Genomic DNA, 12,315 nt, shown 5'->3' on the forward strand with positions numbered 1-12,315 from the left:
GTCGAATTTAGTTCATCCTTTTGATCCGGCCCTCCATAATATTTTCTGGTTGTCATGTGGCCCTATGCAAAAAATAATTGCCCACCCCTGCCCTAGATCCTTGGAGGAAGCGGAGAATGGTGTGCCTGTCAACACTGTCCGTTGAGGATGTGGATGACATCTACATAATCGGCCTTCCGATAACAGGTATGCTGCTGTTTGGTGTTAGCAGTTTCCTGATCTATCGCAAAATTCAACCGACGGGAGCGGCTCTATTGGAAGTGAAGAGGCTGCCGGTCTAAGGATGGCATAGTGCGGATGATGTCCAACACTCAGACTCAGACTGTGCTCAACCACAAACTGTTGCGGTTTTGGAGCGTCTCTGCAAGATGGTCAAGAACTTGGAGAAACTGGAATCCGTGCTCAAATATTGACAGAAATCACGGATTTGGCTGATCGACGCCACTAAAGAGACATAAGCCACGGACTCAAGGCTGTCTTAAATTCTTGGGCAGCCTGCTACCAAAACAACATCTGCTATCTTGACCTTCCCCTGATGAAAGTATGCACAGAAGCTAGTCCCCCACCATCACCCCCTCCTTCATACATTCCCTTGTTTCACCGTCTTCATTGTTTATGTCTTGTGACCTGTTGTAACTGTCATATGCTTGTGCAGGAGTTTTTTGCCTAACTCAAATTATCCTCAAAATGAGGATAGTTCGAGCGTGTTTTTTTTCTCCCCCTTTCCCTCCCTTGTGGTTTCTTTCTGACTTCCGGGTTGCGTGAACGCTGGCGCGTTTTGGCTGCCGCTGCTCAACCCGTATTGTTTTGTGTTTTTTGTTATTGTAAAGTGCCCTTGGGTGTCTTGAAAGGCGCTTATAAATAAAATGTATTATTATTATTATTCTATGACAAGGATTTTTGTAACTTTATCAATTAAATGCTCTGTATTCTCGCAATCAATTCGCTTTACCATAGACAGGTAGATACGACACATCTGTGCCTTTGGCGACGTTAACGCTCCTAAGGGCACCGCGTTCCATGTTCGTGGACGTCACAACAACCATGTTCTGTATTTGTCAGCACACGCTTTGGTGTTGACAAAAAAGTAAGCATCATGAAAATTGGTTGCGGAAATGAGCCGGAATGACTTTTCAATGCATAGGCATTGCCTTTGTTGGCAACGTTGCCGCCACCAATGTCACTGAGCTGGGCTGCTACTGCGTGTCGTTATCACGGCAGTTGAAACAACTGCTTTTTTTTAAACAAGCTAATAAACTTGCCGATAAGTGATACAATAGAAAGTGGGCTGCGATTGCCTGGCAACCGGTTCAGGGTGTCCCCCGCCGACTGCCCGAAGATGGCTGGCATAGGCTACAGCACCCCCCGCTACCCTTGTGAGGATAAAGCGGATCGGAAAATAAATGGATGGATGGATAGAAAGTGGGTCACTGTCTGTTTCTGTACCAGAACTTCAAGTATGGTTATAGTAGTATTCTCAAGAATCAGTCTTGTGTTTCTTTTCTTTCTTTTCTTTATTTACAGCTCAGAACAAGTCACTACAGTATTCATTCGACATGCCAGATTTCTTCTTTGTGTTGTTTTTTCAATTTTATTCTGTCCATGTCAGCAATGAGCGGAGGTAGGGGTATGAACATCATATGTGCACAAATGTACAATTTTCCAATATCAAGGGAAATTATTTCATGCCTTACATTGAACCATCCATCCATATTCTGAACTGCGTTATCAAGGGTTGGGTGGGGGTGGGGGGGGCATGCTGGAGCCTATCCCAGCTGTCTTCGGGCAGTCGACGGGGGATACCCTGAACCGGTTGCCAGCCAGTCGCAGGGCACACACTCACACCTCGGGACAATTTGGAGCAGGGGTCACCAACGTGGTGCCCGTGGGCACCAGGTAGCCCGTGAGGACTACACCAATAGCCCGCCAGTGCTAGGATTGTGATTTGCTTGTAGAAATTATAATTTAAAAATGCAAACACTGGCAGTATTGTGAGACATCTTTAAAATGATCAGAGCCTGAAAATTTAAATCATTAATTATTAAAAATAACACATTCTAATATTATTAAGTTTAATTTGTACAAATGTTATTTCAGACATGTATCAATTTGGTAGCCCTTCACACAATCAGGACACATGAAGTAGCTCTCACTCTCAAAAAGGTTGGTGACCCCTGATTTGGAGTGTTCAATCAGCCTGCCATGCATGTTTTTGGAATGTGGGAGGAAACTGGAGTACCCGGAGAAAACCCACACAGGAAGGAGCTGGGATCGAACCCACGGCCTCTGCACTGTGAGGTCGACGCGCTAACCGCTTATTCACCGGGCCACTCATGCCTTACATATCTTTTTTTAATTAATCAGCCGATTGATTGGTCATCTCTAATTTTTTCAACCTAAAAAAAACCCCAGATCGGTCAGGTCTGAGTATCATTCTTTAGATTTTGTAAATATCAGCTCTTTGGGAGGGCAAAGTCAATGCTAGGGCCTAACATTCAGATGTATGATATGGAATTGCTTCCGACATGAACGTACCTGCTATTTCCACCCCATACACATTGACTTCTTGGATGAAATCAACTGACCCAAGGGTTTCTGCCACATCTGTTGTGGCTACATTTTCGCCTTTCCACCTGAATCCAGGAAACAAAAAATGAACCATAGTTAATAATATTGCTACTAAACCACAATGATTCTTAAAATACAATTCTACAATATACAAAAGTAACATTTACAAAAACACTTCTATATCCCATGCACACTCCCTTTTGACATGGGTTCGAGACCCACCCAGGACAATGATGCAAAACCTATCTGTGGTGTGGCATCTTCCTCATCTCCTCACCCTAGGTGTTGCAGCACTCGTTCCACACCTCTGTCACTTTGAATCTCTCCTTGCATGCCATCATGTGTGTGATCTGGCTCTATGTTGGGTGTGCAACACAAAGTCGGCCTATACATCAGTGTTTGAGTTGAATTCCCCCTCGAGGAGCACCAAAGACAAAAAAAACCCCAAAAAACAAACAAAAAAAAAAACGATTCAGAGTATCCTTGAGATGTTTCTACACCTTGATCTATTACATATTCTGTTACGGCAAGTTTCATATAGTTAATAACAACAAAAAAAACAACAACACATATTCGATGTGAGTGTCACAAAAACTGACTTGAACCAGAAATTGTTGATTTAAAAGCCGCGAGTGCCTCGAATTGAACCAAATCTGTCATGACCCTGTTCTTGTGTTTCTCCAGCAGGTGGCAGTGGAGGCCTTCTCTTCCAGCATGCACACCTGCTGCCAATTCGATCATTATGATTAAGCCATGTATTTAGGACTTCCAACTCCCATGTCTCTTGTCGGATTATTGAGTTTACAATTTGCTCAAGAGATATTTTCTAGAAGCCACGTTCATGTTTATAGTCGCTCTTGCTTTGATAGTTTTTTTTTGTGTGTTCTAAGTATTCGGGATTTCTTGTAATGATTGGGTGATTTAAGTTTTGTGTCATTGGACTTTTGCCATTTTATTTTGGGTATTTGTCAGGATTCAAGATTACCTTGCCATTAGTAAGCGATTTATTTATTTATTTTTGTTCTCATTGGCTTTTCCTGGTTCTGTGTTACCAGTGCTTTCTGTTTGCACTTTGTCAGTCCTTCGTTTTTGGGAAATACATATTTTTTGTACCGTCGTTTGTATGACTACGTTTGAGGGATTTGCTTACCATCTGGTCCGTTTACAGATCATGTCAGAATCATGTCGTCTCAAATCGTCTTTTATTGGAAGTTAGTACTTTCAAGTTCACTCCAATGTATGCAAAATGACAACAAAAAAGTCAGTGCTTCATAACCTCATGAAATAAACCACACCATATCAAATTGAGTTTTAATCCCACTGAGTCAGACCGAATCTAGTCATTCCACTTTCAAATGGAATCGTCCTTGAATCATTTGGCACGCCAGATTGAACCACACCCCTTAATTTTGTAACTGAAACAGAAAACCTGACCCCAATGAAGTTGGGACGTCATGTTAAACCAGAGGTGGGCAAACTACGACCCGCGGGCCGAATCCGGCCCGTTGGTCTTTTTAATCCGGCCCGCCGTACAATTAAGGTTCGATGTGAATGATTGCATGCATTTCAATTGGACTTGTAATGACAGGCATTTCACCACCAGGTGGCGCATTGACTTGAAGTTGCAGAACACAGGGAGGGGGGGGGGGGCGGGATTTTTTCGACCCCCTAGGACCTCTGTATCGCTCTACTTCTACTGGTCTGATCACAACCCATCTGCAGAAATGCACAGGCTAAAATAGGTCATCAACAACACTGTCGTCATTTTAAAAAAGTATATTAATACAGTACGTTCATGCTTTTGTTCTGTTGAAATGGACTGTCAACAAATGCAGTTTTTTTTTTTAATGTACCATAGTTCGTGCTGACCTGGCCCTTCTGTCAAATTTTAAAAGTCAATGCGGCCCCCGAGCCAAAAAGTTTGCCCACCCCTGTGTTAAACAGAATGCAATGATTCACAAATCACGCCCAACCTTTATTTAATTGAATACACTACAAAGACAAGATATTTAATGTTCAAACTGATAACCTTTATTGTTTGAGCAAGGAATCATAAAATTTTCTGCAACACAATCCAAAAAAGATGGGATGTATATTGAACATTGATAATATCAGCTTTGCGTTTATTTGCACTATTTGGAATCGGAGAGTGCAGAAAATTTAATAATCTTTGCTTTTTACTTTTTAAATCAGTTTGGCTCTCTGTATGTTATTTGTTACATTTATTTCTCCATATTAATGTTATTTGTTAAATTGAGTAGGTTTACACGAAAATGCTAAATTTGTATGAAAAAAAAGCAGAGAGTAGAATAAATCTGATACATTTAGCCTCGACAGTATTTATTTCTCACCGACTCAATACTTCGATTGTAGTTTTTATGTTGAAGTTCAAATCACAATACCGTTACTGTGAAGGCATTCCGTTTATATGGAATTTAAGTCATATGCTGGAGCTGCAGAGAAAAAGCGCAATTCAATCTTTTCCTAAAATTGTTCAGATCTAAAAGGGGTTTTTTTTAAACTCCAACCGCAAATAAATTTGTGACAAAATGTAGTCATCTATTCAATTTTTATAGTTGTGAATGTGTCACCTTGAATCCAGGAAAAGTATCTATTTTTAAAGCATCTTAATCCTGAAGGATTCTTGAAGTGAAAATCCTCTTAAAGTGGGGGCTGGGGGGAGGGGGGCTTTGAAGAGGAAAAGGACACAGGAGTTGACGCATAGGATAAAAAGCCCCAAAGACACAGAATAAGAATAAACAAAGACCATTATGGCATTGTCTGCTGGTCAGGCAGCATCTCAGCCCGGGACAGAAAGAGACTGGAGCGACTGGTCAGGAAGGCCAGTTCTGTCCTGGGCTGCTCCCTTGACACTCTGGAGGAGGTGGGCAACAGAAGGATGCTAACTAAGCTAAAAGCTATGATGGACAGTCCCTCCAACCCCCTCCAGCCCGCCCTGACAGCACTAGGTAGCTCCTTCAGCCAGAGACTGTTACACCCGCGCCGCAAGAAGGAGAGATACCGACGCTCGTTCCTACCGACTGCTGTCAGGCTGCTGAATAAAAATAACAACAATAATAATAATAATAATTAAATGATGTGAAAAAACAATTGTAAATAGCACTGCGATTTATCCATTTTGTATTTATATTGCACTTAATTGAACGGTGTTTGTTTGTTTTTTCTTCTTTCTTCTTTCTACCCACATTCTTACTGCTGGAGGCTGTAAATTTCCCCAGTGTGGGACAAATAAAGGATATCTTAATCTTAATCTTATAATACAAATGGTTTGTTGAGGTGCAGCGATGGTGAGGGATACTTTTAATCATTTTTCATCAACCACTTATAATCATTTGGATCTGGGGTCCAGGCGGCACGGTGGGTTCCATTCTGGGCTCTGACCTTCCTGTGTGGAGTTTGTATTATCACCCCGTGCCTGTGTGGGTTTTATCCGGGTATTCCGGCTTCGTCCCACATTCCAAAAACATGCATGGCAGGTTAATGGGGCACTCTAAATTGTCCTTCGGTGTAAGTGTGAGCGCGGATGGTTGTTCGTCTGTGTGTGCCCTGTGATTGGCTGGCAACCCGTTCAGGGTGTCCCCCGACTACTGTCTGAAGACGACTGGGGTGGGCTCCAGCATGCCCGCGACCCCTTGTGAGGATAAGCGGATCAGATAACGGATGGATGGATGGACTTCTGCAGCCACAAATTTCTAATTCTACTTGGTATTTTGGCCTCATGGTGATCTTGAGACGTCTTTCGGCAATTCTTTTTCTCGATTTGCGCAGGTGATGTTCTTTCTAGCTTATTCTTATCAAAGACTTGGATGGATGGATGGATGGATGGATGGAACTCTCTTGCCATCGGAGTGGGAAATAGAATTGGAAACATGTAGTGGTCACTATTCTTTGCATGTTGGTTGCATTCGGAAATTCAATCTGACAATTTAACACTACAAATCCCCGATCAGTCCACAATCCTCGCATCTTCCTGATGGAGCTTCCATCTTGTCTTGCCTGACGCTCCAGCACCAATTCTTCATTCTCATTGTGTATTGACTGACAGACGTGTTCTTCTTTACTTGTATAATCGTGGACAGCTAAAAAATAAATAAACCCCGACAATCCATGTGACAATGGAGAGTTACTGCACGTTCTTTTTTTTTTTTTAACTTTAAACTGGATGGTTTTACACATTTTATTGTAATGACTCATCGCATACTGTATGTCAGTAACTCCCTCACCCCCTTTTTGCTGAAGACAGCAACAACACGACTTTCACAGTACATTTATTGTTCCTTAATCACTGTTATCTTCCAGAGGTGCAGCCTCAGAATAAGGTTTAACAGTGTTCACTAAACTAATTTAGTGGCAAGAATAATTTTAATTTCGCTGATCACCATAGCATTATTATTGATACTATAATACTAGCCTGTTACAAGCCTTCTTTACCTTTCATTCCCAAATCCCATTATTTTATTTCTCTTGCCTTTTCTCTCAGTGCAACCGGTTGACTGTTGCGCAAAATAATTGGGAACTCTGTACTTGATTAAAAAAGGATACTGTTGTCATTCTTGTGTATTACTTGAATAAAATCTTGACTATCAAAGAAAGTCATAATTGTTGATGAACAAAAAGTTTCATTTGACGATAAATGTCATGTTCTGTCTTGGTTTGTTTTTCAGCTCCAGTTGCAGGGAGGGGTGTTTCCCTCCAGCGGGCGCACCTGTGCCACATTTCCCCATCAAGCCTTGCTGTGTACAGTAATCCCTCGTTTATCGTGGGGATTACGTTCCAAAAAGAACCCGTGATAAGTGAAATCCGTGAAGTAGATTTTATAAAAAAAAGCACAAAAAATGTGAGAGGGACAAAACTTTAAATGTGCTGTACGTTTCACATGTAGCACATTTGACAATAAAGTTGTACTTGATAGTCAGCTTTATTTTTTAGTTATTATACAATACTGAACTATGTATACAATGCAGAGGCGATTGTTCTAAGACTGCAAGGGAAGCTCAGCTTCCCCTAAAATGTCAAAAAGTAAGTGATCAAATATATGTGTGTACGTACAACTGTGTGGACATGTCATTGACTAAATATGCGCTACAACGCGCTCAACTTTTGTTCCGAATCAGCCTCTTATTACTGGTCACGACGCGACTCTCTTCTCATTCATTCCCGCAGCTTCACTGTGCTTTAAACTGTGTGGACGCTGAGCGTCGACCGCGCGGACGCTGGGCGTCAAGAGAGTTCAGTGTAGGTTGTCCCAATGCATTGAAATGAGACGAGTCATTGGATAAATGCTGGTTTTGTCCCGCCCATCGGACGCTCAGCGTCTCTGGGAGTCTATGGACAGTGGGCGTTTATCAGCTGGCCCGGAAGCTGAGCTGTTCTGCATGATGATTGGATGATCTGTCTGAGGCTGAATCTCTTTTTGATTGACAGCGAAATGAGCCAATCATCGATCTTATGATGAGGCATCCTTTTCATTTTTTTGAAAAGGAACGGAGAGGAGAATTCACGTATAAATAAAAGGACACATTTTATGATGTAGGCCGAAATTGAGCTTCCCCTCCTTGACAGAGCAGCATCCGCCACTGATACAATGAAACCAAAGACCAAATATTTGCAAAGGTAAATTTGGCAAGCTGTACAGCAGGGGTGTCCAAAGTCGGTCCTCAAGGGCCACTGTCCTGCCTGTTTTCCAGCTCTCCCAAGAGCAACACACCTGATTCAAATAATCAGGAACATTCTAATGCTGCTTCAGAGCTGGCTGATGAGCTGATCATCTGAATCAGGTGTGTTGCAGCCGGGAGAGTGGAAAACAGGCAGGACAGTGGCCCTCCAGGCCCGGAGCTGGACATGCCTGCTGTACAGAGACGAGGTGCGGAGACTGTTCACGTTGGTCAGTCTCTTAGCCAATCAGGATGCAGAACACAATTCACTGTTTAATAAAAAAGCATTTAAAAAACTGCACTAAAAAATCCGTGAAACAGTGTAGCCGCGGAAGGTGAACCGCGTTATAGCAACGGATTACTGTATTTAAAGACTGCCGAGCTGCCTGGTCATCCATCCATCCATTTTCTGAACAGCTTTATTCTCACAAGGGTCACAGGGGGTGCTGGAGCCTATCCCAGCTGTCTTCGGGCAGTAGGCGGGGGACACCCTGAACCGGTTGCCAGCCAATCGCAGGGCACGCAGAGATGAACAACCATCCACGCTCACACTCACCTAGGGACAAAACGGAGTACCCGGAGAAAACCTATGCAGGCACGGGAAGAACATGCAAACTACACACAGGAAGGCTGGAGCTGGAATCGAACCCAGTACCTCTGCCCTGTGAGGTTGATGCGCTAACTACTGGACCACCGGGCCGACGCTGCCTGGTCATTGTCTGATTATTGACCTTGCTCGCTGTTGTACTTTTAGTGTTGTATTTTAGACCTTGTGATACCTTTCATAGTCGCTCGCGTTTTGTCATCGACCTTTATAAGTATTTTCATTATTCCTTTATTGATCCTTGGATTTGCATTATTTGACTTTTGATATTTTGTTTGTGTATTCTCTGTGTTCTATTGTATCTTTCCTTTGCAAGTGTTTTTTGTTTATGCATTGTGTTTCCTGGCTCCTTGTGACCAGTGATTTCAGTTTGTACTTTGTCAGTGCGAGTTTCTGTAATAAATATTTTTGCTACCGCACTTTGTCTGAGGTTGCATTTTTGGAATCCAAAAATTTGATTCGGTTCGGTCCTGAACCTAAAATGAAATCAAATCATACACAACTGTACCTGAAGGTGTCTCCTACTCTGTCTTTGAAAGAGATGAAGCCCTCGTTGTCTTCAGCCATCAGATCGCCTGTGTTAAAGTAGGCATCTCCCTTGACAAACACGTTCCTTATCAGCTTCTTTTCGGTCAGCTGCTTGCTTCCAGCGTAGCCAAAGAATGGGGTCAGGGCACTTACTTTAGATAGTAAAAGCCCTGTCTCGCCTGAGAAAGGTCAGATCAGTTGTAAGGCACTTGAGTTGAAAGCGACTTCAGTGAATGGAAATCTTACCCTTTTTCACTCGCTGGCAGAAACCATATTGATCTTTCATTGGCTCCTCTTTCATCATGTCATACTTCACCAGATCATATTTCAGCAGGAGCTGCACACAACAAAACAGTTTTTCATTAGATAGTGATATTCAGGAAGAAGTCATGATCTGTTTTATTTTTTGGTTTAACATAACATTGGTATAGATCATTTCAGTTTCCAGTGTGGTCATTTAGCTTTGCTCTGTTTTCATGGTTCTTTTCTGTCTGCTATTTATCATCTTTTACTTTCCACCTGTTTCATCAAGCCTGCCGCCACCCTTGTCTGAAACAATTAGTTCCCTCCAGCTTTTCTTATCTTGTCCCGGTGTGCCTCGTTGTCTCTTTAGACCTATTTGCATTTAGTGTGCTTAACGCTTTCTCAGACCCTTGTACAATATTGCATGTCCCGTCATATGTGGTGGTCAGTTTGTTGCCCAGAATTCTTTGCTACTTGTAACTACTTTTTGAGAGTCCATGTTACTCCTGCCTATTTGCCTGCTTCCTAGCAATCAGGTCTACCTAGCTTTTTGCCACCACAATGAACCCTCAAATATGAATGGTCAGAGAATGCCATCAGCTTGCCGACGAAGCCAACCCACAGCCACTACGCGTTGTCATTGTTTCCTCTCTGTCATTCGCCCCCACCCCCTTGGGCTAGTTTGTCTCTTGGCCCTTCCCTGTTACCTACCCACATTTTAATCGATTTTAATGGTTCTTTAATTTAACGTTGACAGCCCCGAACTGTAGAACCTTTCACCTGACACCAACTCTGATTCCAATTTTGATATCACTGGTTCCTCCCAGTTCGGTTTGTCTTCCTCTACCTTTTTTGTCAAATGCTCCCGATTCAGACCCTGATGCACTTGTATATTCTTTTGATGATTCCTTCATCTCTGACCTTTTGCCTGGGTACCCGTTTGACGATGTACTAAATCAATTTGCTTTCACACGAACAGTCACTCTCAACTCTTTCATTCTATTTGAAAACCAATTGCCTCCTAAAGCAGTGACAAGTTTGTCTGTTTATGATATAATATTTATTCTGTGAGGGAATAATTTCAACTGAAGGAACTACACTGCAAATGTACCAACGTTAACAGTTAGGCCACAATGTTAAAAGCAGAATGTGGGTGTTGTGCCACTCAGAAAAAAAATAGTTTGTGTAGTCTCGGATATAATACAATGTTGAAAATGGAGTGTCACCTGGATTTGACTCTGATTGGTGTCTATTTCAAACTAAAAACATTATCAATGATTGAATTTACCTTCTTACCCGCAAGAGGAAAACAAATTTCCCTAAATATAGGCAAGACTCTTACATGATGGTATTTGATGAAAAAAAGCGTTACTTGGTTTCCACTTGAGTTATCTATTTTATATTGTTTAAAGCAGATTGGTCATAGTTGTACCGTATTTGCTGTGATGTCAAATGGGATACCTGGCCTAAAATGTCAAGATTTCATCATCTTAGTTACATAATACAGTAAAAAGGTTTTAGAAAGTCTGGAGAAATCTCTGCATCTGAGCATCAAGGCCGAAAAACAAGATTTCGTGCGTGTGACCTTCAATTCCTCAAACCGCACTCCATTGGAAACTGCCATCAGTGTGTGAATGATATTGCCACATTGGCTCAGGGACACTTTTGAAAACCATTTTGAGTCAGCACAATTTGTCGCGACAGCTACAAAAGAAAGCTACCACGCAGAGCAAGAGCTATTTAACACCCAAAAACGCTGCTGACTTCTCTGGTCTAAACTCCTCTGAGATGGACTGCCACAAAGTGGAAAAGTATGCTGTGGTCTGATGAGTCCACAATTCAAATTGTCTTTAGAAATTATCAACGTCGTGGCCTACAGATCAAAGAGGAAAAGGACAATTCGAAGTTGTAAGGACAAATTTCAAAAGCCAGCCTCTGTGATGGTGTGAGTTAGTTGGGAATCACGAATTGCTCAAACCTTCCTCCACTCACAGAAAATGTCTATAGTGCATACAAAAGAAACCCCATCCAAACTGAACTGTATTTGCATTTTCATATTCACCCCGTTTTATGAAATTAGATCCATCCAATTTGATTTTGACTCACAGATGGAAGCAAGTGGGCAAGCGGCTTGTAGTGGGAATTCAAACCACAAATCCACTTCAGAAGTTGGCAAATTAGCAAACAAGACAATGAAAGCGAGGACATCATAGCTTTATCAGAATCAAATTTATGGGCCAAGTATGTAAAAAACACAAAAGGAATTTAGTTTCCCGTGTTACAACCATCCAGAGGACCAACAACACAACCAACATGTTGTATGTCAATCCTTTTTATGTTTTCAGACACATATGAAGAAGCCAAAGTCAAGCTTGCTACACCAACAATTGTTCATACTACGCATTACATGACAGCCTGCCAAAGCTCCGGGTTCAAACTTCTTTTATTATGAAGTTGGCAACCCGTTGGCGGTGTGTTCCTGTAATGAATGATGTGAGCAATTGCGGCTTGACTTCTGTCTTTTTGGCTGGAATTGCTAAATTAGAATTCAAAAAACATGTAAATACAATCTGTGCAGTGTAAATCTGTGCAGTCTAATGTGGCCTTCCTGTGCCTATGTTTGTCTTCATTCTGGTCTCTCTTCTCTTGAAACGTGCACCTACGATTATCAACAAACGCCAGGAATAAGTTGACAGT

At 42.0% G+C, this 12,315-nt stretch overlaps 1 protein-coding gene across 1 annotated transcript in view; it reads right to left on the reverse strand.

Annotated features, from left to right (window-relative positions):
- Positions 1 to 12,315, reverse strand: part of slc27a6 (solute carrier family 27 member 6) — a 59,052-nt gene that overhangs the window by 9,022 nt on the left and 37,715 nt on the right. The window contains exons 6-8 of the mRNA XM_086135182.1: positions 9,622 to 9,712; positions 9,356 to 9,554; positions 2,536 to 2,633 (exon numbers count right to left, since the gene is read on the reverse strand). Of these exons, the coding sequence (XP_085991308.1) occupies positions 2,536 to 2,633; positions 9,356 to 9,554; positions 9,622 to 9,712 (388 nt within the window). The remainder of the gene's footprint in view (positions 1 to 2,535; positions 2,634 to 9,355; positions 9,555 to 9,621; positions 9,713 to 12,315) is intronic.

The sequence above is a fragment of the Hippocampus guttulatus genome, chromosome 17 (genome assembly GCF_054856545.1).
Source record: "Hippocampus guttulatus isolate MCC_2025c chromosome 17, RoL_Hgut_1.0, whole genome shotgun sequence".
In the NCBI taxonomy this organism is placed as follows: Eukaryota; Metazoa; Chordata; class Actinopteri; order Syngnathiformes; family Syngnathidae; genus Hippocampus; species Hippocampus guttulatus.